Here is a 27063-nt window from a genome sequence, read left to right on the forward strand (position 1 = left end):
CCAGAGCTCATTGTCCCAAATATCTTATATTCCAGAATTCCATGTTTCAGAATTTGCGTTGCAGAATTTAAATTTCAGGGGTTTTATTTCAAAATTTGCGTTCCTGAATTTTTATTTCAGAATTTTCACTTCTGTTTTTATTTTGGAGGTTTTTATTCCTGAATTCGCATTTCAGAATTTGCGTCTCGGGGTTTTTTATCTCAGAGTTTGCGTTTTCAAATTTACATTGCACAGTTTTCTATTTTAGAACTTTCAGCTCAGATTTTTTTATTTCAGAATTTCTATTTCAGAATCTGCAATTCAGAATTTTTATTTCAGAATTTCTATTTCAGAATCTGCAATTCAGAATTTTTATTTCAGAATTTTTATTTCAGCATTTCTATTTTCAGAATTTCTATTTTCAGAATTTCTATTTTCAGAATCTGCAATTCAAAAGTTTTATTTCAGAATTTTTACTTCAAAGTTCTCTTATTTCAGAATTTGTATTACAATTTTTAAAAAATTTTGGAGTTCTGTATTTCCTACAAATCCTGCCTGAAAATCCAGGTTAAAAAGCAGAAGTTTCCTCCAGGATCAGGAAGAAGAGTGAAGGATTGGATGCTCTATCAAAATTTCTGTAAAAACACAAAAAAAAAAGTTTAAAAAATCAGGAAAAAAAATTAAATCAATTCACTTGATTTGGACTGATTTGAGGCAGCTGTGCTTAAAAATAAAGAAATAAAAATACTCCAAGTACTAAAGTTACACCTTGGGCTGACAAAAGCAGCTGTGCCCCGCTGGAGCTCTGCTCCCTGCACACCGGGAGAGACTGAAATGAGATTTCAAGATTTAATTGAAAATCAATTTAAATTTTAATTTCACTGCTTGATCATGGCCGAAAAATCGGATTAATCAAGACCTTTTTGGGTGGATTTAGAGAATTCTTTAAGCTCGGGGAGGTGAGGGTTGGTGTTTATCCCAAGAGTCCAAGGAAGAACCTGGGAGAGGGGAGGTGTCCCTGCCCACGGGAATGTGGGATTGCAGGAATTTTTGTCCTTTTTTATCCCAATAATTCCATATTTCCATGAGCCGAGCCAAGCCAGCCCCTGGCTGACAGCAGCCACGGGATTGATTAAATATCTGTACCCCAAAATGCAAAATGAGGTGTTTGATAACCGTGGAGGCGTGTGGAAATCCAGGAATATCATGGAAAATAAATCCACATCCCTGACAATCCCTCTGCTCAAGGGGAAGAACGAGACATGGGCAGGGGACAGGAAAATATTCCAAGTTTTGTAACTCCAGGAAGAAAAACACGGATAAATAAACATGCCAAGGGGGCAGAGATCATTCCCTGGATATCCCGAGTCGTTCCGCTTTGGAGTCCCCACTTAAATTCATTTATCCCGCAGAATTGGGAATTCCTGGCTGGGAAGGAGATTGGGAATTCCTGGCTGGGAGGGAGATGGGGAAGTGGGAATTCCTGGCTGGGAGAGATTTTGGGAATTGGGAATTCTGGCTGGGAGGGATTTTGGGAATTGGGAATTCTGGCTGGGAGGGTGGGCTGGAATTCCCAAAGAAGCTGAGGCTGCCCCTGGCACAGCCACGGCCTCGCGGCTGCCAGAGCTCCCGGAGCGCGTCCCGATCCCAGCGGGACATTCCCGATTCCCAACGGGACATTCCCCATTCCCAATGGGACACTGCCCATTCCTCCGGGACATTCCTGATCCCCAGCAGGACACTCCCCATTCCCAATGGGACATTTCCAATGGAACATTCCTGGTTCCCAATGGGACATTCCCAGCGGGACACTCCCGGTTCCCAACGGGACATTCCCGGTTCCCATTCCCGATCCCAGCGGGACACTCTCGGTTCCCAACGGGACATTCCCGGTTCCCATTCCCGATCCCAGCGGGACACTCTCGGTTCCCAATGGGACATTCCCGGTTCCTATTCCCGGTTCCCAATGGGACATTCCTGGTTCTCAATGGGACATTCCCGGTTCCCATTCCCGATCCCAGCGGGACACTCCCGGTTCCCAATGGGACATTCCCAGTTCCCAAAGGGCCATTCCCAGTTCCTATTTCCGGTTCCCAATGGGACATTACTGGTTCCCATTCCCAATCCCAGCGGGACATTCTCCATTCCCAATGGGACATTCCCATATTCCCAATGGGACATTCCCGGTTCCCATTCCCAATCCCAGTGGGACATTCTCCATTCCCAATGGGACATTCCCATATTCCCAATGGGACATTCCCGGTTCCCATTCCCTGTTCCCATTTCCCGGTTCCCACTCCCGGTTCCCACTCCCGGTTCCCATTCCCGATCCCAGCGGGACATTCCCTGTTCCCATTCCCTGTTCCCATTTCCCGGTTCCCATTCCCGGTTCCCATTCCCATTCCCGATCCCAGCGGGACATTTCCTGTTCCCATTCCCGGTTCCCATTCCCGATCCCAGCGGGACATTCCCTGTTCCCATTCCCGGTTCCCATTCCCGATCCCAGAGGGACATTCCCTGTTCCCATTCCCTGTTCCCATTCCCGGTTCCCATTCCCGATCCCAGAGGGACATTCCCGGTTCCCATTCCCTGTTCCCATTCCCTGTTCCCATTCCCGATCCCAGAGGGACATTCCCTGTTCCCATTCCCTGTTCCCATTCCCGATCCCAGAGGGACATTCCCTGTTCCCATTCCCTGTTCCCATTCCCGGTTCCCATTTCCCGGTTCCCATTCCCAGTTCCCATTCCCATTCCCTGTTCCCATTCCCGGTTCCCATTCCCTGTTCCCATTCCCTGTTCCCATTCCCGGTTCCCATTCCCGGTTCCCATTCCCGATCCCAGCGGGACATTTCCTGTTCCCATTCCCGGTTCCCATTCCCTGTTCCCATTCCCATTCCCGGTTCCCATTCCCGATCCCCGCGGCCGCTCCCCTCAGCGGCACCAACCACTGCGCGCGGCCGGGGGGGGGACCGGCGCCACCCCGGCCGCGCTCGGCACGTACCACCGTCACGCAGAGGGGGGGGTACACTGACCCGGCGCGTACCACCCGCGTCCGCCTGAGGGGAGCTCTACCGCCACCTCCCGCCGAGTTGGAGCTGCGGCGCGCGAAACCACCCCCTCCTTCCGGCGCTGTTGGTGCCGCCCGGCGCAGCGCGCACCTCCCCCGGCCCCACGTGAGCGCTCTCCCGGCGTGCCCCGCGCTCGGCCGCCGCAGCCGCCGCTCCGCTCCGCGCGCCGCGCTCCCGGCCGAGCCGCCCGCGCCGCCGCGGGGCCGCCCCGCTCCCCGCCAGCATGTCCGGCGGCGACTCCACCGCCGCGGCCGCCGCCGCCTCCCCGCAGCCTCTGCCGTTCTCTCTGCCGAAACCGCCGCCCCTGATGCAGCTGACTCCGGGCGACGCGGTGCGGCCGGTGGGCTCGGGCGCGGACCAATCGCCGAAGAGCGCGCGGCTGGCGGCGCGGCCCGATTGGCCGGCGGGGAAGCCGGTCAGCCTGCTGGCGCCGCTGCTGCCGCCCCGCGGCGAGCCCGAGCCGCTGCTGCCCTTCGGGCCCGCCGCGCCGCGCCCGCCCCTGCGCGGCCGCCTGCTGGGCCGCTGCGGCGGCTCGCTGCTCAGCCCCGCCATGCGCCCCGCCGCCGTGGACCGCGCCTCGCTCATGGTCAGTGCCGCGCCGGGCCGGGGCAGCGGGGGCAAACCCATGAACGGGCTCGGGGAGCTGGCCCGCGCGGGGGAGGAGTTCCTGCTCCTGTGCAGGTGGGATTCCTGGGCATCGGTTCTTGTCTGTAAAACCCTCTCTGGGCACCTGGAGCCCGCACAGGGGAGGAGTTATTGCGTGTGTTCCTGGGCATCAGTCCGTGCCCATCAGACCCTCTCTGGGCATCTAGAGCCCGAATAAGGAAGGAGTTCTTGCTTGTGTTCCTGGGCATCAGTCTCTGCCCATCAGACCCTCTCTGGGCACCTGGAGCTCATACAGGGAAGGAGTTCTTGCTTGTGTTCCTGGGCATCAGTCCGTGCCCATCAGACCCTCTCTGGGCACCTGAAGCCCACACAGGGAAGGAGTTCCTGCTCCTGTGCAGGTGGCACCTCGTGGGTATCGGTTCTTGTCTGTAAAGCCCTCTCTGGGCACCTGGAGCCCGCACAGGGAAGGAGTTCTTGCTTGTGTTCCTGGGCATCAGTCCCTGCCCATCAAACCCTCTCTGGGCACCTGGAGCCCACACAGGGAAGGAGTTCTTGCTTGTGTTCCTGGGCATCAGTCCCTGCCCATCAGACCTCTCTGGGCACCTGGAGCCCACATAAGGAAGGAGATCCTGTTCCTCTGCTGGTGGCATTCCTGGGCATCAGTCCCTGCCCATCAGACCCTCTCTGGGCATCTGGAGCCCGCACAAGGAAGGAGTTCCTGATTGTGTTCCTGGGCATCAGTCCCTGCCCATCAGACCCTCTCTGGGCACCTGGAGCCTGCACAGGGAAGGAGTTCCTGCTTGTGTTCCTGGGCATCAGTCCGTGCCCATCAAACCCTCTCTGGGCACCTGGAGCCCACACAGGGAAGGAGTTCCTGCTCCTGTGCAGGTGGCATTTCTGGGCATCAGTCCCTGCCAGTCATCTGCATAGAGAAGGAATTCTTGGTCCTGTGCAGGTGGCACTTCCTGGGCATCAGTCCCTGCCCATCAGACCTCTCTGGGCACCTGGAGCCCACACAAGGAAGGAGTTCCTGCTCCTCTGCTGGTGGCATTCCTGCGCATCAGTTCCTGTCTGTCAAACCCTCTCTGGGCACCTGGCACCTGTATAAGGAAGGAGTTCCTGCTCCTGTGCAGGTGGCACTACCTGGGCGTCAGTCCGTGCCCATCAGACCCTCTCTGGGCACCTGGAGCCCACACAAGGAAGGAGTTCCTGCTCCTGTGCAGGTGGCATTCCTGGGCATCAGTCCCTGCCCATCAGACCCTCTCTGGGCACCTGGAGCTCACACAGGGAAGGAGTTCTTGCTTGTGTTCCTGGGCATCAGTCCCTGCCCATCAGAGCTCTCTGGGCACCTGGAGCCCACACAAGGAAGGAGTTCCTGCTCCTGTGCAGGTGGCACTTCCTGGGCATCAGTCCTTGCCTGTCACCCACGCAAGGATGGAGTTCTTGCTTCTGTGCAAGTGGCACTTCCAGGTGGCACTTCCTAGGCATCAGTCCCTGTCCATCAAACCCTCTCTGGGCACCTGTCACCCACACAGGGAAGGAGTTCCTGGTCCTGTGCAGGTGGCGCTTCCTGGGTATCAGCTCCTGCCCCCCAAATCCTCTCTGGGTACCTGTCACCCTCACAGGGAAGGAGTTCCTGCTCCTGTGCTGGTGGGGCTTTCTGGGTATCAGTCCCTGCCCACCAAACCCTCTCTGGGCAGTGGTGCCCGCACAGGGAAGGAATTCTTGGTAGTGTGCAGGAGGCACTTCCTGGGCATCATTCCCTGCCCATCAAACCCTCTCTGGCACCTGGAGCCCACACAAGGAAGGAGTTCCTGCTCCTGTGCAGGTGAGATTCTTGGGTATCACTCCCTGCCTGTCACCCACACAGGGAAGGAATTCTTGGTCCTGTGCAGGAGGCACTTCCTGGGCATCACTCCCTGCCCATCAAACCCTCTCTGGGCACCTGGTGCCCACACAAGGAATGAGTTCCTGCTCGTGTGCAGGTGGGGCTTTTTGGGCATGAGTCCCTGCCCCCCCAAACCGTCTCTGGGCACCTGTCACCCACACAAGGAAGGAATCATTGAAAAACTGAAAGGTGTGGAAATTAAGGGAGAATTCCTTCCCTGTGAGGGTGGGGATTCCTGGGGTGGAATTCCAGGCTGCCTCATCCCTGGAAGTGTCCAAGGCCAGGTTGGAGCACCTGGGACAGTGGAAGGTGTCCCAGAGGCTGAAACTGGAGGAATTCGGGTCCCTCCTACCCAAACCATTCTGGGATTGTGTCTTCAATAATTTGTTTTTTTTTTTTTTTTCCTTTCCTGCTAACTATATTTTCCAAAGGGAAACTCTGCCTGGGTTTTATCCTAAGGAACTCCGAGAGCCGTGGAACAGAAATCCCTCGGAGTGTTTGAATCCCTGAAAAGCCCAGGGAAGGGGATCTCCTTTTCCCCCTGCTGTGTGACACCCAGCCCCAGGGAGGCTTCTGGGATAATAAACAAATCATTGAAAAACTGAAAGGTGGGGAAATTAAGGGAGAATTCCTTCCCTGTGAGGGTGGGGATTCCTGGGGTGGAATTCCAGGCTGCCTCATCCCTGGAAGTGTCCAAGGCCAGGTTGGAGCACCTGGGACAGTGGAAGGTGTCCCAGAGGCTGAAACTGGAGGAATTCGGGTCCCTCCTACCCAAACCATTCTGGGATTGTGTCTTCAATAATTTGGTTTTTTTTTTTTCCCTTTCCTGCTAACTATATTTCCCAAATGGAAACTCTGCCCGGGTTTTATCCTAAGGAACTCCGAGAGCCGTGGAACAGAAATCCCTCGGAGTGTTTGAATCCCTGAAAAGCCCAGGGAAGGGGATCTCCTTTTCCCCCTGCTGGGTGTGTCTGGGGCGCTCGCCTCGCCGCTGATTTTCTTCCCTGGTTGTTTTCCAGATGGGCCACCCGGGAATGCCCCACTACCCCCCGATGGGGATGCACCCCATGGGGCAGAGACCCCCCAACATGCCCCCGGTCCCCCACGGGATGATGCCGCAGATGATGCCCCCCATGGGGGGACCCCCGATGGGGCAGGTAAGGCAATTCCAGCAGCTCCTGCTCCATCCCTCAGGAAAAGGGATCCCTCCTGCTCCCCGGGAGAGGGAGAGGAGAGAATTTGGGAGTTTATCTTAACCGGGGGAAAACCCTTCTTACGGGCAGCAGGGAGTGGATGCACCTTGGTGACTTCAGTTAGTAATTGGTATGGGAGCAGGTAATTAATGCACCTCTAGCTTCACTTTCAATCCAGAATTTGGGATCGAGTCAAGTTTTTTTGGAATGAAAACAGATAGTGTAATGCACCTCTTAATTTTCAATCCAGAATTTGGGATTGATTCAAGTTGTTTTTTGGAAGGAGAACAGGTAATTAATGCACCTGTAACTTGAATTATCAATCAGTATATTGGGATCGATTCATGTTTTTTGGAATGGGAAAAGATAATTAATGCACCTCTATTTTTCAGTCCATAGACTGGAATTGAGTCAAGTCTTTTTTTTTGAATGGAAACAGATAATTAATGCACCTCTAATTTTCAATCCAGAATTTGGGATTGATTCAAGTTGTTTTTTGGAAGGAGAACAGGTAATTAATGCACCTGTAACTTGAATTATCAATCAATATATTGGGATCGATTCATGTTTTTTGGAATGGGAAAAGATAATTAATGCACCTCTATTTTTCAGTCCATAGATTGGAATTGAGTCAAGTCTTTTTTTTGAATGGAAACAGATAATTAATGCACCTCTTAATTTTCAATCCAGAATTTGGGATTGATTCAAGTTGTTTTTTGGAAGGAGAACAGGTAATTAATGCACCTGTAACTTGAATTATCAATCAATATATTGGGATCGATTCATGTTTTTTGGAATGGGAAAAGATAATTAATGCACCTCTAATTTTCAGTCCATAATTTGGGATTTATTCAAGTTTTTTGAAATGAGAACAGATAATTAATGCACCTCTATTTTTCAGTCCATAGACTGGAATTGAGTCAAGTCTTTTTTTTTGAATGGAAACAGATAATTAATGCACCTCTAATTTTCAACCCAGAATTTGGGATTGATTAATGTTTTTTGGAAGTTTCCTGTAGACTTTGAAGGAATAAATTTGTCTTGAGGCTTCACGTTCCTTTAATTCTTGGCCAATCCCTACATCCACACACATGAACGTTTACAGCAAGAGAAAAACCAAAGAAATACAGATTTTTTTTGCAGAATTCCTGTTGGAATCCTAGAGGTTGGTTTACAATCCCTGTGTCCTGATGCCATGGGATGGGGAAAAACCCAAAGGTGCTGACAACTCCTCTTCCTTTGCAATTCCTTGGACACAGCACCCATATTTTCCTCAAACTGGTCAGCAAAGGCTTGGTGGGAATTTTTTCAGTAGGGGTTTGCAGTTCTGGGGTAAAAATAAAAAAAAATTTAAAAAAACCTGAGAGTTTTGACTCATTAGCACTGCATGTGCTCATTAGGAAGTGAAGGCGAAAATCTGGTTTATTTCTCTGCTTTTTTTTTGTACCTCCTTTTCCACAATTCCCACTCTTAGCCAGGGAATATTTCAATATTTCATATTTTAGGGAGGCACTCAGGACTTTTTGGTTGGTGGAGAGCAAAAAGCTGAAGGTAAATGTCACACCTGGGAGTTCTCCTCTCCTTTGTTCCCCGTGGCCTTGGAGTTCTGCAGGAATCATTCCCAATTTGCCTTTCCTGCTTTCTCAGGATTTCAGGAATGGAATCACATCCCACATCATCTGCTCTTCCTCCTTTGGAGTTCAAATGGGTTTTTTTGTTGTTTCTTACCCAACTTTGGAATCTGGACACGCCATTCCTATAGGAATATCCCAATTTAGTGGGAATGGGATGAAAGGAATCACAATCCCACAAATCTCATTTATTTTTCCATGCCTAAGAGGGATGTTTGGGTTGTTTTGTTTAGTTTTTTTATTTAAAAAGAAGTATCAAATAATGGCTTTTAAATAGAAATACTGTATTTTGTGTTGAGAACATGATAAAATGGATGGGAAATGCTCTTGAATTCCAGATGCCTGGAATGATGCAGTCGGTGATGCCTGGAATGATGATGTCCCACATGTCCCAGGCTGCCATGCAGCCCACGGTTCCTGTGAGTTTCATTGCTTTTTTTAAAGTTTTTTTTTTAGTTTTTAAAAGCTTATTTTAGCAGTTGCTGTTGATCACTCTTTGCTTTCTTTAATTAGAAAATAAGAATTTCAATTTTAAATGTATTTTTCATTACAGTGGAGTTTTATGTAGCTCTCGAATGATTGTAAAATAAGATTTTTGTGATTTTCCTTTTAGTTTTCCTTTCATTCCTTACCCTTCACTTCCTGGAGTTTGGCAGGAATCACTGTGACCTTGGATTGTTAAATTGTCTGACCAAGAGATTCTTTTCTCTTAAATTGTATTTTTTTAAGAGTTGTAATTCAATATTAAAGAGATTTGAATCCATTAGAAAGAGATTTTTTAATTAAAAGTTCCCAAAATTCAGCTGAGTATAAAAATTTCTGGAATGGCTCAAGGAATGAGAAATTCTCTGGGTGGAAATGGAGAGAGAAAAGTTAAAATACAGGTGAAATCTCTGAGGGGAAAAAAATTATATTAAATCCTATTCTTAAGAAATAAATTTAGCCTGAGCCTAGAAGATTCATTTAAAACCAGTTCCAGCCATTTCAATTTAGAAATAAATTATTTTTATGTTTCCTTTTCCCGTGCAGATTTAAATCTCTAAATTCCTATGGAATTTCTTGTAGTGCTGAGCACAAACCTTTGCTGTGCTGATTAGAAACAGAGAAATTCCTAAAAATCAGTATTTTGGTCAGATGAATGCTCTTAAAATACATTAAAAATTCCTAGAAATTACTATTTTGGTCAAATTAATGCTCTTAAAACAAACAACAAATTCCTGGAAATTTCCTGGTTTATTCCTGTTGGATAATATCAAATCAAATAGATCCAGTGTGATTTATTTTCACTTTTTAACCAAGTTTTCTGGTTTCCTGAGGAATATTTGATGTTTGTAGCCGAGAGCTGGAAAGAAACCTTAACCAAAGCTAAATCCACAAGGCAAAAATAGGAAAACTTGGAATTTTGTTGATTTTGTTTTCCTTGACGGGAAGAGCTCCGTGAATGCAACTTTAATACACCCAAAGCTTTGTGCCCCATAATTATCCCACTTAATGTTGTTCCTAATTGCTTATTTAAGGAACAGGAATAATTAAGAGGGAAGCAGGAATCCTTATTTAAGGAATTAGCCTTTTGTGGCAGAAAGGCCTTGTTTGGATAATGAATATTGGATTTATTTTAGGACTTAATTCCTTGGGAATTAATTATTTAAATTTTTTTTTGTCTAAACATTTAATTGTTTTAATCTAATTATTTTTACAGCCAGGAGTGAACAGCATGGATGCACAAGTAGGTGAGTAAACAAATTGATATGATTTCAAAATATTTAACCAAAGTCAGCTGAAACATTAAAAAAATTCCACTTTTCTCTAAAATGGAGTGGGGCATTTCAGTCCTGGAATCTCCATTGGTGCCCAGGACGTTTTTTTTCTTTGCACACATGGTGGAATTTTTAGAAAAAATGAAGCCACCAGACCTTTAATTAACTTTTAATTATTTATTTTTCAGGAGTGACCCCTCCTGGGACTCAGGTATGTGGAAAGCACAGTTCCAGAAGGTTGGAATTCCAGTGTGGTGTGTGGGGCAAACTTGGCTTTAGGGATTTCAAGGAAAAGCTTAATTCAGGTTTTTCCTCCTTTTCTTTTTCCCTCTCCCTCTTTTCCCCTGCATTTTTCCAAATTTTTGGTTGTTCTTTGAAATCTGTGGGCCTTGTCCCAGTTATTAATTAATAGATTCTTTTATTAAATTAATTATTATGGAATAGATGCCATCCACATTATTTCCATGAGATTTCCATCCTGCCCATTGGCCTGTCAGGAAATCCAGTTTTCCATGGCCACATCCAATCCCGGATCCACAGTAAGTGGATGCAGACGATTCCAGGGAATTCCTGGGAAAAGTGGCCACGGAAAGCAGCAGAAGTGTGGAGTGAGCGAGCTCAGGGAGCCACTGAAGCAAATTTTCCTCAAGATTTGGGAACAGGGAGTGCTGCTGGAATTGTGGCTTGGGCTCATTGTATTCTGACCCTTCACTTGCACTGATTCCTGGTGGGAATCAGGCCCTTGGGAATGTGCAAATGAGCAGCCCCGCTCCCAAAAAAAGGAGGGTTTTGGGCAAAATACTGACTTCATGTGTGAATTTGGCTCCCTGTGCTGCTGGAAAATCCAGGATATTGGGGTGAAATTAATTTCCCAAGGCCTGCTTTGTCTCCTCCTCAGACAACACATCCCGTGGTGTCCACAGTCCAGCAGAGCTCCACCAGCAGCAGCTCTGCCGGCGAGGAGCACTCCAAGCAGGTTTGTATCCCTCTGTTTTTCTGGAATTCCATCCCGTTTTTCACACCGTTACTAATTCCCCTTGGAACGTTCCCAGAAATCCACGTGGACGGAGCACAAGTCCCCGGATGGAAGAACTTATTACTACAACACCGAGACCAAGCAGTCCACGTGGGAGAAGCCAGATGACCTCAAAACCCCTGCTGAGGTAACCAAATCCCAAATTCCTTCTGGGATTTTGGGGCAACACAGGGATTTCCAAACTGCAGCAGGGAGAGTTCTGCTGGAAGCAACGGGAGCAAACTCTTCCAATAAGAAGCGTTCCTAAAATACTTGGATTTTTCTCCTTACGCTGGGAGAACCTGAGGGTGGAAAGTGGCCAAAATTCCTCAATTTTCCTAATTTTTAAATAGTTTTTTAAAATTAAAAATGTGTCACTTTTATTACTTAGCGAAGTAATGGAGAAATAATTAAGAGAAGAAAAAAACGTCTAAGATTTGCCATTTTGGTCAAATTAATGCTCTTAAAATACACAACAAATTCCTGAGAACTCCCCTGGTTTATTCTTGTTGGAGAATATCAAATCAAATTGATCCATTGTGATTTATTTTCACTATTTTTAGAGAAGTAATAGAGAAATAATTAAGAGAAGAAAAAAAAAAAGCCTAAAAATTGCTATTTTGGTCAAATTAATGCTCTTAAAATACACAGCACATTCCTGAGAATTCCCCTGGTTTATTGTTGGAGAATATAAAATCAAATAGATGCAATGTGATTTATTTTCACTTCTTAGCCAATCCTTCTGTTTTCCTGAGGAATATATGAAGTTTGTAGCTGAGAACTGAAAATAAACGTTAAGCAAAGCTAAATCCACAAGGAAAAAAATGGGAAAATTTGGAATTTTGTTGCCTTTTTTTTTTCTTAATGGGAAGAAATTTCAGGAAGAAAAAGCTCCAAGAATGCAACTTTAATACACCAAAAGTCTTCTGCCCCATAATTATCCTACTTAATGTTGTTCTTAATTGCTTATTTAAGGAATTACTAAAGATTTTCCTTGGAAAATCTGTTTTCTCTCTGTCAGCAATTGTTATCCAAGTGTCCCTGGAAGGAGTATAAATCAGATTCTGGGAAGCCTTATTATTACAATTCCCAAACAAAGGAATCCCGCTGGGCAAAACCCAAAGAGCTGGAGGATCTTGAAGGTAAAAGGCTGCTGGACTTGTGTTTTTATAAATATCTATTAATTAATTGTATTATTGATGTAAATAGCAACAAAATCAGCTGGGGGAAAAGAATAATTGTGGGAAAAAAAAAAGAATAGGCAGCAGTAGTTTAAATATTTCCTTCCTTCAAATTCTGTTTAATAATCTTGACTTTCTGGGTTTTGAACTACCTTTTCATGGATTAAAAGAATTATTTTAAACCTGTCATTTTTATATTCCCCAATCTTCCTATCATGGCATTTCTAAACTTTATTTTAATCTTGATTGATTTCAGTCTTTGAAGGACACAAACATTAACATTTTTGATAGTAACAAAAACATTTAAAACTTCTCTTTTATTAAATCAAGAATTACCAGAACTCCCTGTTTATATGGACTATTACAAATCTATATATTAATTGTTTTTCTCCTTTTTTCCTCTAGCAATGATTAAAGCTGAAGAAAACAGGTACATTTTTAATATTATGCTAATCTTGTCCTGAGGGCCTTCAGACTTTTTCTGAGGGCCTTTAAGCCTTTACTGGGTGTCTTCAAAACTTTCCTGAGGAAGTTTAAACCTTTTTCCTGAGGGTCTTTGAACTTTTCCTGGGGGTCTTCAACCCCTTTTTTTCCTGGTGGGCTTCAACCCCTTCTTGGGATCCTTTAAACCCTTTTTTCCTGAGGTTCTTCAAGCCCTTTTTTTCGTGAGACTCTTCAAGCCCTTTTTCTCTTGAGGACCTTCAACCCTTTTTTCTCCTGAGGATCTTCAACCCATTTTTCTTGGATTCCTTCAAGCCCTTTTTTTTCCTGAGGATCTTCAACCCTTTTTCTCCTGAGGATCTTCAACCCTTTTTTTCCTGAGGATCTTCAACACATTTTTCTTGGGGGCCTTCAGATCCTTTTTTTCCTGAGGCTTTTCAACCCTTTTTCTCCTGAGGATCTTCAGCCTTTTTTTTCCCTGAGGATCTTCAACCCCTTTTTTTCTTGGGAGCCTTCAGCTCCTTTTTTTCCTGGGAGCCTTCAGGTCCCTTTTTTCCTGAGGGTCTTCAACCCATTTTTTCTTAGGGGCCTTCAGATCCTTTTTGTTCCTGAGACTCTTCAAGCCCTTTTTCTCCTGAGGATCTTCAACCGTTTTTTTCTTGGGTGCCTTCAGCTCCTTTTTTCCTGGGAGCCTTCAGATCCCTTTTTTCCCTGAGGATCTTCAAGCCCTTTCTCTCCTGAGGATCTTCAACCCTGTTTTCCTGAGGATCTTCAACCCATTTTTCTTAGGGGCCTTCAGATCCCTTTTTTCCCTGAGACTCTTCAAGCCCTTTTTTTTCCTGAGGATCTTCAACCCTTTTTTTCTTGGGAGCCTTCAGCTCCTTTTTTTCCTGGGAGCCTTCAAATCTCTTTTTTCCTGAGGATCTTCAACCCTTTTTTTTCCTGAGGGTCTTCAACCCTTTTCTTCCTGGGAGCCTTGAGATCCTTTTAGTTCCCGAGGCTCTTCAAGCCCTTTTTCTCCTGAGGATCTTCAACCCTTTTTTCCCGGGAGCCTTCAAATCCCTTTTTTTCCTGAGGGCCCTCAGCTCCTTTTTTTCCTGAGGATCTTCAACCCTTTTTTCCCGGGAGCCTTCAGATCCCTTTTTTTCCTGAGGGCCCTCAGCTCCTTTTTTTCCTGAAGACCTTCAACCCTTTTTTTCCTGGGAGCCTTCAGATCCCTTTTTTTCCTAAGGCTCTTCATCCCTTTTTTTCCTCCAAGGCTCTTCAAGCCCCTTTTTCTCCTGAGGCTCTTCAGATCCCTTTTTTTCCTAGGAGCCTTCAGCTCCCTTTTTTTCCTGGGAACCTTCAGATCCCTTTTTTCCCTGAGTCTCTTCAAGCCCTTTTCCCTGAGGGTCTTTCACCCTTTTCCCTGAGTGCCTATAAACCTTTTCCGAGTCTTTCCCTCACCCTGAACCCCTCATTCCCCGCTTCCCCCTCATCCCTAAGCGCCTCAAGGCCGGTGATTTATTCAAGTTTTTTACAACAACTAACACACCTCTACCTTTAACTACCAATATCTAATTTGGCATTTACTCAAGCTGGGGTGACCGCTGTTGCTTTCCTCCCCAGCACGAAGCCGGAGGATGCGGCGGCCGCCTCGGCCGCGGCCGGGGACGCCGCGAGCGCGGCTCCGGCGGCCGACGGCGCCACGGCCGCTCCGGCGGGAGCCGCTCCCGAGGCGGACCCGGCCCCGGCCGCGGCCGCGGGGGACACGGACGGAGCCGGCGCGGCCGCGGCCGAGGAGCAGGGCCAGGGCGGCGCCGCGCCCGGCGCGCAGGACGGCGGCGCCGACGCCGCGGCCGCCGCCACGGAGGAGGCGGCCAAGCAGGAGGGCGCGGGAGAGTGAGTGCCAGGGGAGCGTGGGTTTGCGTGGGGTGTCGGGGGGATCGTTCCCTGCGAGGCTCTGGGATGGTGTTCCCAGCATCCCTGAAGTGTCCCAGGCCAGGTTGGAGCAACCTGGGACAGTGGAGGTGTCCCTGCTGTGGCAGGAGTGGATTGGGATGATCCTTCATGTACCTTCCCACCCAGCCCATTCCATGATTCCCATCCCAAGCACCAAGATCTTCCCTTAAACCTTCAAGCAAGTTCAAGGGAATGAATAATTTACTGGGAGCAGCCTGGGACAGTGGGAGCTGTTGGATTGGGATGATCCTTCATGTCCTTTCCCACCCAGCCCATTCCATGATTCCTATCCCAAACATCGAAGATCTTCCCACAAACCTTCAAGCAAGTTCAAGGGAATGAATAATTTACTGGGATCATCCTGGGACAGTGGAGGTGTCCCTGCCGTGGCAGGAGTGGATTGGGATGATGCTTCGTGTCCCCTCCTATCCAACCCATTCCATGATTCCCATCCCAATCACCAAGATCTTCCCACAAACCTTCAAGCAAGTTCAAGGGAATGAGTAATTTACTGGCAGCAGCCCAGGACAGTGGAGGTGTCCCTGCCGTGGCAGGAGTGGCTTGGGATGATGCTTCGTGTCCCTTCCCACCCAGCCCATTCCATGATTCCCATCCCAAGCACCAAGATCTTCCCACAAACCTTCAAGCAAGTTCAAGGGAATTAATAATTTACTGGGATCAGCCTGGGACAGTGGGAGCTGTTGGATTGGGATGATGCTTCATGTCTCACTTCCCACCCAGCCCATTCCATGATTCCCATCCCAAACATCCAAGATCTTCCCACAAACTTTAAAGCAAGTTCAAGGGAATGAATAATTTACTGGGATCATCTTGGGACAGTGGAGGTGTTCCTGCCATGGCACGATTGGATTGGGATGATGCTTCATGTCCCTTCCCACCCAGCCCATTCCGTGATACCCATCCCAAACACCAAGATCTTCCCACAAACCTGTGGGAAGCACACTTAAATCAAGTTCTTCAAGGGAATGAATAATTTACTGGGAGCAGCCTGGGACAGTGGGAGGTGTCCCTGCCCGTGGAACTGGGTGGGCTTTACTGTCCCTTCCCATCCACCCCATTCCATGATTCCATGATAATTCATGGAAATAATGGAGTAATTCCATGATTCCATGATAATTCATGGAGTAATTCCATGATTCCATGATAATTCATGGAGTAATTCCATGATTCCATGATAATTCATGGAGTAATTCCATGGCTCCAAGATAATTCATGAAGCCTCAAGACTTTGCTGCAGTTTTTCATTTCTCAGCAGCATCAGTGACAAGATCATTCCATGGATTTTCCAGTATCTGTAAGAATTTCCCAGCGTGCCATTAAGGCACCTGTTTATGCTCCTTTTCCATGGATCTGTGCCATTGGTTATCACTGGAAGAAAATAAAATACTAGAGGGATTTTTATCTCTTCCAGCCAGGATTCCTTTTTTTTAAATAATGAAAAATCTTTTATGTGGAAAATTATAACTTAGGATTTTTATCATTCAAATAAAAAAAAAGAAATACTGTGAAGGATTTTAGGCAGCAGGATGTAATTAAGGAGAAAAAGCCCATTTTTAAGCACTTCTTTATATTTTTATATAAAATATTAATATTCCTGCTGAACTTCAGCATTATATTTTTAAGAATAATTTCTAGATATAACCTTAGCAGGCAGCCAATTGCAGGAGGGAAAGCTTTTGTCTCAATTATTGACTTTATTATTTTTTTTACTTGGAGTTGCTATTTAGAAAACTCTTTCTGTGGTGGTTTTTGACTCTTCAGTGCCTCTAACTTAGGAAAAAATGTTGAAACAATAAAACTCTTTTTGTTTTAGTGCTGCTGCAAAGAAGGAGGATGAGGATGCCCAACCAGTTAAAAAAACCTACACGTGGAACACAAAGGAAGAGGCCAAACAAGCATTTAAAGAACTGTTAAAAGAAAAGGTATTTGGGCCAGTTATTAATGTTTTATTGCACTACAACACCTGGATTTAATTCCATTTTATTTGCCAGGTTTTACTTGATTTTCTTGGGGAAGAACTCCTCACTCTTGAGGAAATGAAGGAAAAGAACATGGCAGTGAAATGTTCTTTTAGCTTAAAAATCAAATGTTCTTTTTTCTTTTCCCCATGGCTGATTTTAAGGAATTGTTCAGTGTTGGATGTTAATTCCAGGTCTGATTCATCCATAATTTCCTGTTTTCACAGCGAGTTCCATCCAATGCTTCCTGGGAGCAGGCCATGAAAATGATCATTAATGACCCCAGATACAGGTACTGAGTCCTTCTTTAATTCCACATTTAGGGAATTCCACAAATTTAGGGAATTTACTTCCAAAAAATCCAAAGTTCTGTCAGCAACAGATACTCCTGCACTTGTGCCATTGGCAGGGAATTGCCTTCCTTTCCTCCATAAGGAAATGCTTCCAACTGCTTCATTTTTATTGGGAAGGAGTGTGGAATTTTATCTTGATTTGGGGATTAAAATGTCCAGATTGATTTTATCTCAAATCTGAAGTATTCAAACCTGTTGCCTTTTGCTTTCTGGTTTTGATTTCCTTACTTAATTTTCTTGGGTTTTTTTTCTACTTTTTTTGATTGCTCTTGGTTTTTTGTTGCTCTTTTTTTTCCTGGTGTTCTGATTTTCTTTTTTTCTTTGTTCTGATTTTCTTCTTTTGTTCTGATTTTCTTTCCTTTTTTTGGTTCAGATTTTATTTTGTTCTGATTTTCTTTTTTTTTTGTTTGTTCTAATTTTCTTTGTTTGTTCTGATTTTCTTTTTTTTTTTATTTTCTTTCCTTTTTTTGGTTCTGATTTTATTTTGTTCTGATTTCCTTTTTTTTGTTTGTTCTAATTTTCTTTGTTTGTTCTGATTTTCTTTTTTTTTAATTTTTTTTCCTTTTTTTGGTTCTGATTTTATTTTGTTCTGATTTCCTTTTTTTGTTCTAATTTTCTTTGTTTGTTCTGATTTTCTTTTTTTTTTATTTTCTTTCCTTTTTTGGTTCTGATTTTCTTTTTATTTTGTTCTGATTTTCTTTTCTTGTTCTGATTTTCTTTCTTTGTTCTGATTTTTTTTTTCTGATTTTATTTCCTTTTTTTGGTTCTGATTTTATTTTGTTCTGATTTCCTTTTTTTTGTTTGTTCTAATTTTCTTTTTTTGTTCTGATTTTCTTTTTTTTGTTTTCTTTCACTTTTTTGGTTCTGTTTTTTTTTTTTGTTGTTCTGATTTTCGTTCTTTTTTTGTTCTGATTCTCTTTTTTGTTCATTCCGATTCTATTCTCTTTTTTCATTCCAATTCTCCTTTTCATTCCAATTCTCTTTCTTTTTTCATTCTGATTTTCCTTTAACTTTTTCAAATTTTAATTTTTTTCCCTGATTTTCCTTTTCTGATTGTCTTCTCTTTCTGATTTTTTTTTTTTTTAATTAATAAATAACATTGCACTTTCCTTTCCTTTCCTGGGAAGTGCTTTGGCAAAACTGAGTGAAAAGAAGCAGGCCTTTAATGCCTACAAAGTTCAGACAGAGAAGGAGGAGAAGGAAGAAGCCAGATCCAAGTACAAGGAAGCCAAGGAATCCTTCCAGCGCTTCCTGGAAAACCACGAGAAGATGACATCCACCACCAGATACAAGTGAGAGACTTGGGATGAAAATCTGGGATTAAAATCCTCATGGGATGCACTGCTTGGAGTGGCATCCACTTCCATTTTTAGATTTTTCCTTCCTTTAGAAAAATTCAAAAGATATCACAAAAAAAAAACAAAACCAAAAACCAACACTTCCCAAGAGGGAAAATCAAGGAGAATTCCTATCAAAAGTGTTCCTGCTTGGAGCAGAGCCCTCCCTGATGTTGAGGGGAACCGATGGATAATTTAGCCACCAAGAAATAAAAATGAAGTTGTGTGTTTTTTGTTTGTCTTGCCCAGAAAAGCTGAACAGATGTTTGGGGAGATGGAAGTGTGGAATGCCATATCCGAGCGGGACCGGCTGGAGATTTATGAGGATGTTCTGTTTTTCCTGTCCAAGAAGGAGAAGGTAAATTCCCTCCAAATCCATCCAGCATCTCCTCACTTGTTCCTCAAACACCTCACACCTGTGCTTCAGGCTTTATGGCAGATAAACAGCAGCTTGTAGGGAAAATTTGGGGGTTTATTGAGATTTATTCCTGCTGGTTTTACTGCGTGTTTTATTTCTGGGGGATTTTAATCAATCACATGATGGATTTTATTCTGAATCTCTGAAATAATAATAAGATGGAAAAATTGTGCTGTTTTGTGTCCAGGGATGGGGCTTGGAGCAACTGGTCCCTGTCCCAGGCAGGAGGTTGGAATGGGATGAGCTTTCAGGACCATTCCAACCCAAACCGCTCTAGAATTCCATGATCTTGTATCAATTAAATATTACTCTCATATTTTCTTGGAGAGCACACTAGATATCTTCCATTTCTGTCCAAACCACCTCAAACTGAGCCCAAAAAAGAAACTTTTCCCCTCAGGAACAAGCCAAGCAGCTGCGGAAGAGGAACTGGGAAGCTCTGAAGAACATCCTGGATAACATGGCCAACGTCACCTACTGCACCACCTGGTCAGAGGCCCAGCAGTACCTCATGGACAACCCCACCTTTGCCGAGGATGAGGAGCTCCAGAGTATGGCCGTGGGCTCTGGAATTCTTTGGGGAGGAGGATTCTTCCTGACTTGGAAGGAATAACCTGATTTTTCCCCCCTTCTCCCTGTGTTCTCACTAGACATGGATAAGGAGGATGCCCTGATCTGTTTTGAGGAACATATCAGGGCCTTGGAGAAAGAGGAGGAGGAAGAGAAGCAGAAAAGCTTGCTGAGGGAAAGGAGGAGGCAACGTAAAAACAGGGAATCTTTCCAGGTTGGTGGAATTTGGGATTCTGTCCTAAAAATCCCATGGGATATCATGGGATATTCCACGTGGGTTTTTTTTTATTCCTGAGGGTTGATTCAAGGGGGTGTTTAAAGCCTCAGGTGTGGGGCTGTGGCATTTTCTCTGCTTGGAGAGCTGGAAAAGTAGGGAAAAATCAGAGGGAATAGGCCTGGATGGGAAGGAGATGCAGCGGGAACGTTTTAAGTGGTGGGGAAATGCAAGAGAACAAAAAAAGGGGATTTTTCAATCCTATTGGAACAAGAATGGAATTCCAGTTACCAAGCCAATCCATCCCAGTTGGGACTGTGCATTTTCTCTACTTGGAGAGCTAGAAAAGTAGGGAAAAATCAGAGGGAATAGGCCTGGATGGGAAGTAGATGCAGCTGGAACGTTGTAGGTGGTGGGGAAAAGCAAGAAGAACAACAAAAGGGGATTTTTCAATCCTATTGGAACAAGAATGGAATTCCAGTTACCCAGCCAATCCATCCCAGCTGGTACCAGGGAGAAGCTGGAGGAATGGCTGAATTCCCTCATTTTTTGCAGCTGTTTCTGGATGAGCTGCACGAGCACGGGCAGCTGCACTCCATGTCCTCCTGGATGGAATTGTACCCAGCCATCAGCTCCGACATCAGGTTCACCAGCATGCTCGGCCAGCCTGGTAAGGAGGGGAAATCCTGGGATTTGAGCAATTATTCCTGTTCCTCAGCACCTAAAAATGCTGCTCTGGGGTTAAACCTGACCTGTGCCTTAACTAAACCCTCCCTCAGGATCAACCGCACTTGACCTGTTCAAGTTTTACGTGGAGGATTTAAAAGCTCGTTACCACGATGAGAAGAAGATAATTAAAGACATCTTAAAGGTGAGCATTACCTGGCTCCTCCTTTCCCATCCAAGGGAGCTGGGATTTCCTTGGAATTGGAGGAATTCCCCATGTCCCTCACACCAAAGGAGCTGTTTTTTCCAGGATAAAGGATTTGTGGTGGAAGTGAACACTTCCTTTGAGGATTTTGTCACTGTCATCAGCTCCACTAAAAGAGCCACCACGTTGGATGCAGGGAACATCAAGCTGGCTTTCAACAGTGTAAGTATTAATTAATACATTAATTAATTAATTAATTAATTGGGATAGCTGGGTAATGAGGATGGAAAATCCCTTCTCCAAATACAAATTGGGGTTTATTTTCTAACTAATTCCATAATATTTGAGGAATATTCTGTTATTTGGGGTTACTTAACTCATTTCAGTTGCCAAAATAAAAATAAACCTTAATTCGAGCAGTCAACATTCCTAAACTTGAGGAACTCTGGGATAGGAATTCAGTGATGCTCTCCTGTTTGTACATTAAAATTCCTCCTGATTTGGCTGGTTCTGCAATTTTGCATCATTTGATTTTCATCAACACCAATTCCATGCTTGGAAAAATACAGAATTGATTAATTATTGATGAAGTAATTTAATATCATAGCTGTTATTAATTAAGTACGGGAAAAGCAATTAATTTCCTTGTCATTTCTGAGTGATTCAGACACAACCGTGAGGGTGGAGTGTGCCGATATCCCAATAAATGGAATTTATTTCTGAGTGACTCAGACACGGCTGTGAGGGTAAAGTGTGCAGAAATCCCAATAAATGGAATTTATTTCTGAGTGACTCCGACACGGCTGTGAGGGTGAAGTGTGCAGAAATCCCAATAAATGGAATTTATTTCTGAGTGATTCAGACACAACCGTGAGGGTGAAGTGTGCAGAAATCCCAATAAATGGAATTCTTTCCCTTCCCTTGGATCCCCGCAGCTGCTGGAGAAGGCGGAAGCGCGGGAGCGGGAGCGGGAGAAGGAGGAGGCGCGGAAGATGAAGAGGAAGGAATCAGCCTTCAAGAGCATGCTGAAACAAGCCACCCCCCCCATCGAGCTGGATGCTGTCTGGGAGGATGTAAGGATGAGAATCCCTTGGGAAAAACATTCCCAAATTCCCAGACAGCTCCCTGCTAATCCCTAAAAAAACCCATCTTCGCCAGCCTCTCCCTGGTCCTGCTGGTGGGGCTTCAAAACCCCGTAAACACCCGTGGTTCCTTCAGGAAAATTGGGTGGGAAAAGTTTCATCCTTTAGACACACAAACATCCTAAAAGAACTGGGAAAAAAAAACCCAAAACCCCCCCAAAAAATGCCACAACCGCCCCAAAGTTAATTGAAATTATTTAGAAGTATAAACTTCGTCCTAGGTAAAATACCCTGGAGAATCTTTACTTTCCAAGGATAATTTATATAAATATTTGGGGGTTTTTTAAGCTTAAATGGAATGTGCAGGGAAAGCAGTGGGATTCTCCATGTTTCCATGAGTTAGAGCTTTCCTGAACGCTGGAAATTCGGGATTTGCTTGGAAATCTGGGATTGCAGGTTTAGCCTTGTAGCACTTCAGGGGCTTTTCAACTGGTAAAAATAATTTTTTTAAAAAATTATTTTTAAAAATTATTCACTTTATTTTTTCATTTTTCTATTATTATTCTTATTTTTCTTATATATTTTTATTTATTTTTATTTTTACTTTTATGATTTCTTAATATTTCTATTATTATTGTTTTTATTTTTCCTTATTTATTCAGAGTTTTAGTTTTATTTTTAGTTCTTATTTATGTCTTATTTTTATTATTACTTTTATTATGCCTTATTATTTTTATAAATTAATAATTAATGGAATTAATTTTCCTGACAGATCAGAGACAGATTTGTGAAGGAACCAGCATTTGAAGACATCACCCTGGAATCTGAAAGGAAAAGAATATTTAAGGATTTCCTTCATGTACTTGAGGTAATTATTCCTTTATTTTTGAAGTCATTGGACAACAAACAAGAAAAATTATTTCTACATTGAGTGGGAAGGGGAAGGATTTAATGGGATTTTTTCCATAAAGTGGTATCAGGAGATTAATTTGATTTTTTCAGCTCTCACACTTGGGGGTTTTGTTCCATTTCTCACAGTTTGGAAGAATTTGAACTGAAATTTTGCCTTTTAATTCTATAATTTCCAATTAGGCAGAGCAAGGGGTGGGTTTGGATCCAGGGAGCGGATCCATGGGAATCCAGGTGTTTTTCCCTGCTCCTGGCTGCCTTTATTGCAGCTCCAACATGCCAGCAGTGCCCATTTTTAGGTATTTTGGCATGAAATGGTGATTGTGGAGTTTTTAACTTTGCCCAGCTTTTGTGGATGAGGAGAAACATCCCATCAGTTATTGGGATGTCCTGTAGGAGATGATGAGATGGTTCTCCCATTAAATGCTGATTTTATGGAATTTTTAACCTTTTCCCAGCTTTTGTGGATGAGGAGAAACCTCCCATTAATTCTTTGGGATGTGCTGTAGGAGATGATGAGATGGTTCTCCCATTAAATGCTGATTTTATGGAATTTTTAACCTTTTCCCAGCTTTTGTGGATGAGGAGAAACCTCCCATTAATTCTTTGGGATGTGCTGTAGGAGATGATGAGATGGTTCTCCCATTAAATGCTGATTTTATGGAATTTTTAACCTTTTCCCAGCTTTTGTGGATGAGGAGAAACATCCCATCAGTTTTTTGGGATGTTCTGTAGGAGATGATGAGATGGTTCTCCCATTGAATGAGGAGAAAGATCCCATCAGAGTTTTGGGATATCTGTAGGAGTTGATGAGGTGGTTCTGCCATGAAATGGTGATGATGGAGTTTTTAACATTTCCCAGTTTTGTGGATGAGGAGAAAGATCCCATCAGTTCTTTGGGATGTGCTGTAGGAGATGATGAGGTGGTTCTGCCATGAAATAGTGATGATGGAGTTTTTAACCCTTCCCAACTTTCTTGGATGAGGAGAAAGATCCCATCAGATTTTTGGGATGTGCTGTAGGAGATGATGAGGTGGTTCTCCCATTGAATGAGGACAAAGATCCCATCAGATTTTTGGGATGTGCTGTAGGAGATGATGAGGTGGTTCTCCCATTGAATGAGGACAAAGATCCCATCAGATTTTTGGGATGTGCTGTAGGAGATGATGAGGTGGTTCTACCATTGAATGAGGAGAAAGATCCCATCAGGTTTTGGGATGTCACTGCCCCATCCCTGGAGCTGTCCAAGGCCAGGTTGGAGCACCCCGCTCTGGGAAAGTTCTCCTTACCCAGGGTGGAACAAGCTGGGATTTTAGGGCCTTTCCAAGGCCAATCCCTGCTGGAATTCCGAGCTCTCCCCTCCTTGCCTTGCCCACAGCACGAGTGTCAACACCACCACTCCAAGACCAAGAAACATTCGAAGAAATCCAAAAAACATCACCGGAAGCGCTCCCGTTCCCGCTCCGTGAGTATCCCTGCAGCCCCTCCCTCTGCACTGATGGTGCTGGAATTCCCATTCCTGGTTGGAATGCCATGGAATTATTGACTGGGGTTCTCCCCTGGGCTGTGTGTGAAGGGCTCGGAGTCCGAGGATGACGACAGCCACTCCAAGAAGAAGCGGCAGCGCTCGGAGTCGCGGTCGGTGTCGGAGCGTTCCTCCAGCGCCGAATCCGGTACGGGGTGGGATGGGATTGGCTTTACACCAGCTGTGCTCTTCTCCTGTGGGATTTACCCACTGATTCCTGGGGGGTTTCTGTCTCCCTGTGGCTGCAGAGAGGAGCTACAAGAAGTCCAAAAAACACAAGAAGAAGAGCAAGAAGAGGAGGCACAAGTCGGTAAGTGGAGCCCAGTTTGCAGTTGGGTTATGGACAGCCTGGCACCCCAGCTGGATGCTCCTGGAGAAAAACTGGGATCAAGGTGGAGGGGGGAGCTGCCAAAATAACAACTCTGTAAACCACCTCAAACTGCTGAATGTGGAGGGTTTAACTCCAGGTGAAGTTGCCTGAGCTGCCTGGCAAATCCAGGTGTTCTCCTTGCTGGAGGGAGCTGGGAAGGATCCCGACCATTCCTTGTGCCTGCCTGAGTGTCAGGGTCGTGCTGGAAGCTCCGAGTTGCACAAGAGCAGCAAAAGGATCCAAAATGCAGCAAGAGCTTCACTTCTCCCTGGCAGGGTGGGCAGGCCCTGGCACAGGGTGCCCAGAGCAGCTGTGGCTGCTCCTGGATCCCTGGAAGTGCCCAAGGCCAGGGTGGACAACCTGGAGCAATCTGGGATGGGGGAAGGTGTCCCTGCCCACGGCAGAGGTGGAATGGGATGAGACTTAAAGTCCCTTCCAACTTAAATCATTCCGTGATTCTACAATTCTTTAAATGGAAGTTGGACTTCAAAATATTCAACATTAATGTTCACTATTCCCATTTTTTTTTTTCCCCACAGGATTCGCCAGAATCCGATGTGGAACGAGAGAAGGACAAGAAAGAAAGAGAGAGGGACAGTGAGAAGGAAAGAGCCAGACAGAGATCCGAGTCCAAGCATAAATCCCCCACTAAAAAACGGCCTGGAAAAGATTCCGTAAGCTCTGCTTCCTGTTCTTCCTGCTGCTTTGGGCTCTGCTGGCTGCAGCCTTGCTCTGGGAAAGGGCAGAGGTTGCACTTGGGGATCCTGGAGCTCTGTGCCGTGCCCCAGTTGGGATTTGGGGGTTTCTGGCTGGGTGTCCCAGCGTGGAGCCTCCCTGGATCCCATCCTGACCCTGCCCCATCTCTCCTCAGGGAAACTGGGACACCTCTGGCAGCGAGCTGAGCGAGGGGGAGCTGGAAAAACAGAGGAGGACTCTTTTGGAACAGCTGGATGAAGATCAATGAGAAGATCCTTGATACCAAAAACGTTTACAGGTGGCAAAATAAAACCAAGCCTTGTGTGGGCAAGGCCCTGGGGCCGGTGGCCCGTGGCCCGTGGCCACAACAAGGGTGGCTTTTAGTTTTTTACCACTTCAATCCAGTCAAAAGTAGAAAAATCCATGGAATTCTGAGGGCAAAGCTGTGCCTGGCCTGGAGCTGCGGGGCGGGATGGGATCCCCTGGAGGGGACACAGAGGTGGCAGCAGTGTCCCCAAGCACTTTCCCGTGTCCTTCCCAAGGCAGGGAACAACCCTGGGCTGCCTGGGCAGAGCCCAGCTCAGCTTTGGGGAAAAAACTCCTGATTTAAGTCCTTGTGCTTTCGTTCTTTGGATTTGCTTGGGTAGGATTTTTTTTTTTGGGAAGGCAGCAGGAGTAAGGAATCCATGTCCTGATGTGTTCTGCAATCCCCTGGATTTTGGGGTTGTTTGGCACTGGGGTTTTTGTCCAAGATTGATCCGTGTCCAAGTCCCGACTCCATCGATCCCAAATGCCAGGGAATGCCGTGTTTGGGAATTCTGCTGTGCCAGCAGAGGGAGCGTGTGGGACACGAGCACCTCGGCATTCCCAAAATCCCGGCCCAGCCCTGGCTGTTACTCCAGCGTTTCTCTCCACCTTTTCTCTCCCCCTTCGGAAAACTTAGGAATAAAAATCCAATGTTAAACGCAATTCCATGTGTTGCCTTAAGAACCTGCTGCAGAATGTACCTGCACAGCCAGAGGAGGGAGGAGGGAGCAGCTCCAGCCCCGTTTTCCAGCCCCTGCACGTTCAGGGAGGTGCCCCCAGCCCTGCTCGGTGAGAAAACTGGGAAGCCGCTGTCCTTGGAATATTTTTGTACATTTTTATCGATGATTAAACCTTGTCTTTTAGCATGTACTGGTATTTATTTCTCCTTAAATACTCTGTACAGCTCTGAGCCACGGACTCGCTCGTAAAACCTGATTTGAAGACTTCCAGATTCCTTTTCAGGAGTTTTTCCCTGAATTTTGACCACTTTTACCAGTGCATAAACACATAAGGATCCATTTATCCTGGGAATTTTGTGGCTGGGGTGGTTACAAGGCTCAGAATCCTTAAGAACACCGTGAAATTGAAACGAGTTAATTTGAAATATAAAAGGCAGGAGGTTGTAACCATTTTTTCCTGGGATGCTTTGGAATTTTCTGGAATGGTTTGGGATGGGAAAGCACATCCCAGTCCTGCTGTTTCCTCCTGAAGGGTCATTGCTCATCACCCATTGCCTGGGGAATAAACACCTGGATTTGGTCAAACAGGGCTTGGGTGGGGGGGTGGTTTGTTATCCATGGGTGTTTGGTGTGGAAATCCAGGTTGGAATATTCCAGGTTTTTCCCTGCAGGGTTTGGAGAACAGGAGGGCAGCAGGTCCTGGGAGCTGAGAGGAGGATTTGGAGTCTGACAGGTCCCGAGGGTTTGTAAGCAGGGAGGAACTTCTCCCAGAGCTCTTCTTCCCTTGCAGCCACACAAATTCAAGGAGAAAGATGTTCCTCGGGGAATATCACCTGTAAGAGGTTTGCCTTGATTTTTCCATTAAAAATAAAAAAAATGGGAATGTCAGTTAGTCCAGTGGTGGGGTTTTCTTAACATCTTAATTCACTTTGCTGGAAGAAACTCAGCTTAAGCTGAGCCTGCTTCAGGTTTATTTTTCCAGCTTGTTTTTGGTGTTTTCCTATTTCCCAACCTCTGCCTTCTCTCCTGGGAACTGGAAGGAATTTTAGCCAAA

General features: G+C 45.4%; 1 protein-coding gene and 1 long non-coding RNA gene across 2 annotated transcripts; one reads left to right on the plus strand and one right to left on the minus strand.

Moving 5' to 3' along the window:
- Window positions 1–341: 341 nt before the first annotated feature.
- LOC144246645 (uncharacterized) lies at window positions 342–3208 on the minus strand. The gene is made up of 2 exons (XR_014956439.1): window positions 748–3208; window positions 342–614 (listed from the first exon to the last, which is right to left on the minus strand). It is a non-coding gene; the product is annotated as an uncharacterized LOC144246645 (long non-coding RNA).
- Window positions 3209–3254: 46 nt separating this feature from the next.
- Window positions 3255–26195, plus strand: PRPF40A (pre-mRNA processing factor 40A). The gene is made up of 26 exons (XM_077784864.2): window positions 3255–3632; window positions 6560–6697; window positions 8703–8783; window positions 10064–10094; window positions 10310–10332; window positions 11020–11097; window positions 11174–11284; window positions 12158–12278; window positions 12723–12747; window positions 14367–14639; window positions 16534–16642; window positions 16906–16970; window positions 18159–18323; window positions 18618–18726; window positions 19187–19337; window positions 19437–19570; window positions 20126–20240; window positions 20350–20441; window positions 20547–20663; window positions 21377–21514; window positions 22296–22391; window positions 23811–23897; window positions 24009–24105; window positions 24206–24267; window positions 24867–25001; window positions 25199–26195. Exons 1-26 carry the CDS (start codon window positions 3270–3272, stop codon window positions 25289–25291), a joined length of 3009 nt encoding a protein of 1002 aa, XP_077640990.2. The 5' UTR covers window positions 3255–3269; the 3' UTR covers window positions 25292–26195.
- The last annotated feature ends 868 nt before the right edge of the window (window positions 26196–27063 follow it).

Source organism: Lonchura striata, chromosome 7 (genome assembly GCF_050655825.1).
Source record: "Lonchura striata isolate lonStrDom1 chromosome 7, ASM5065582v1, whole genome shotgun sequence".
In the NCBI taxonomy this organism is placed as follows: domain Eukaryota; kingdom Metazoa; phylum Chordata; class Aves; order Passeriformes; family Estrildidae; genus Lonchura; species Lonchura striata.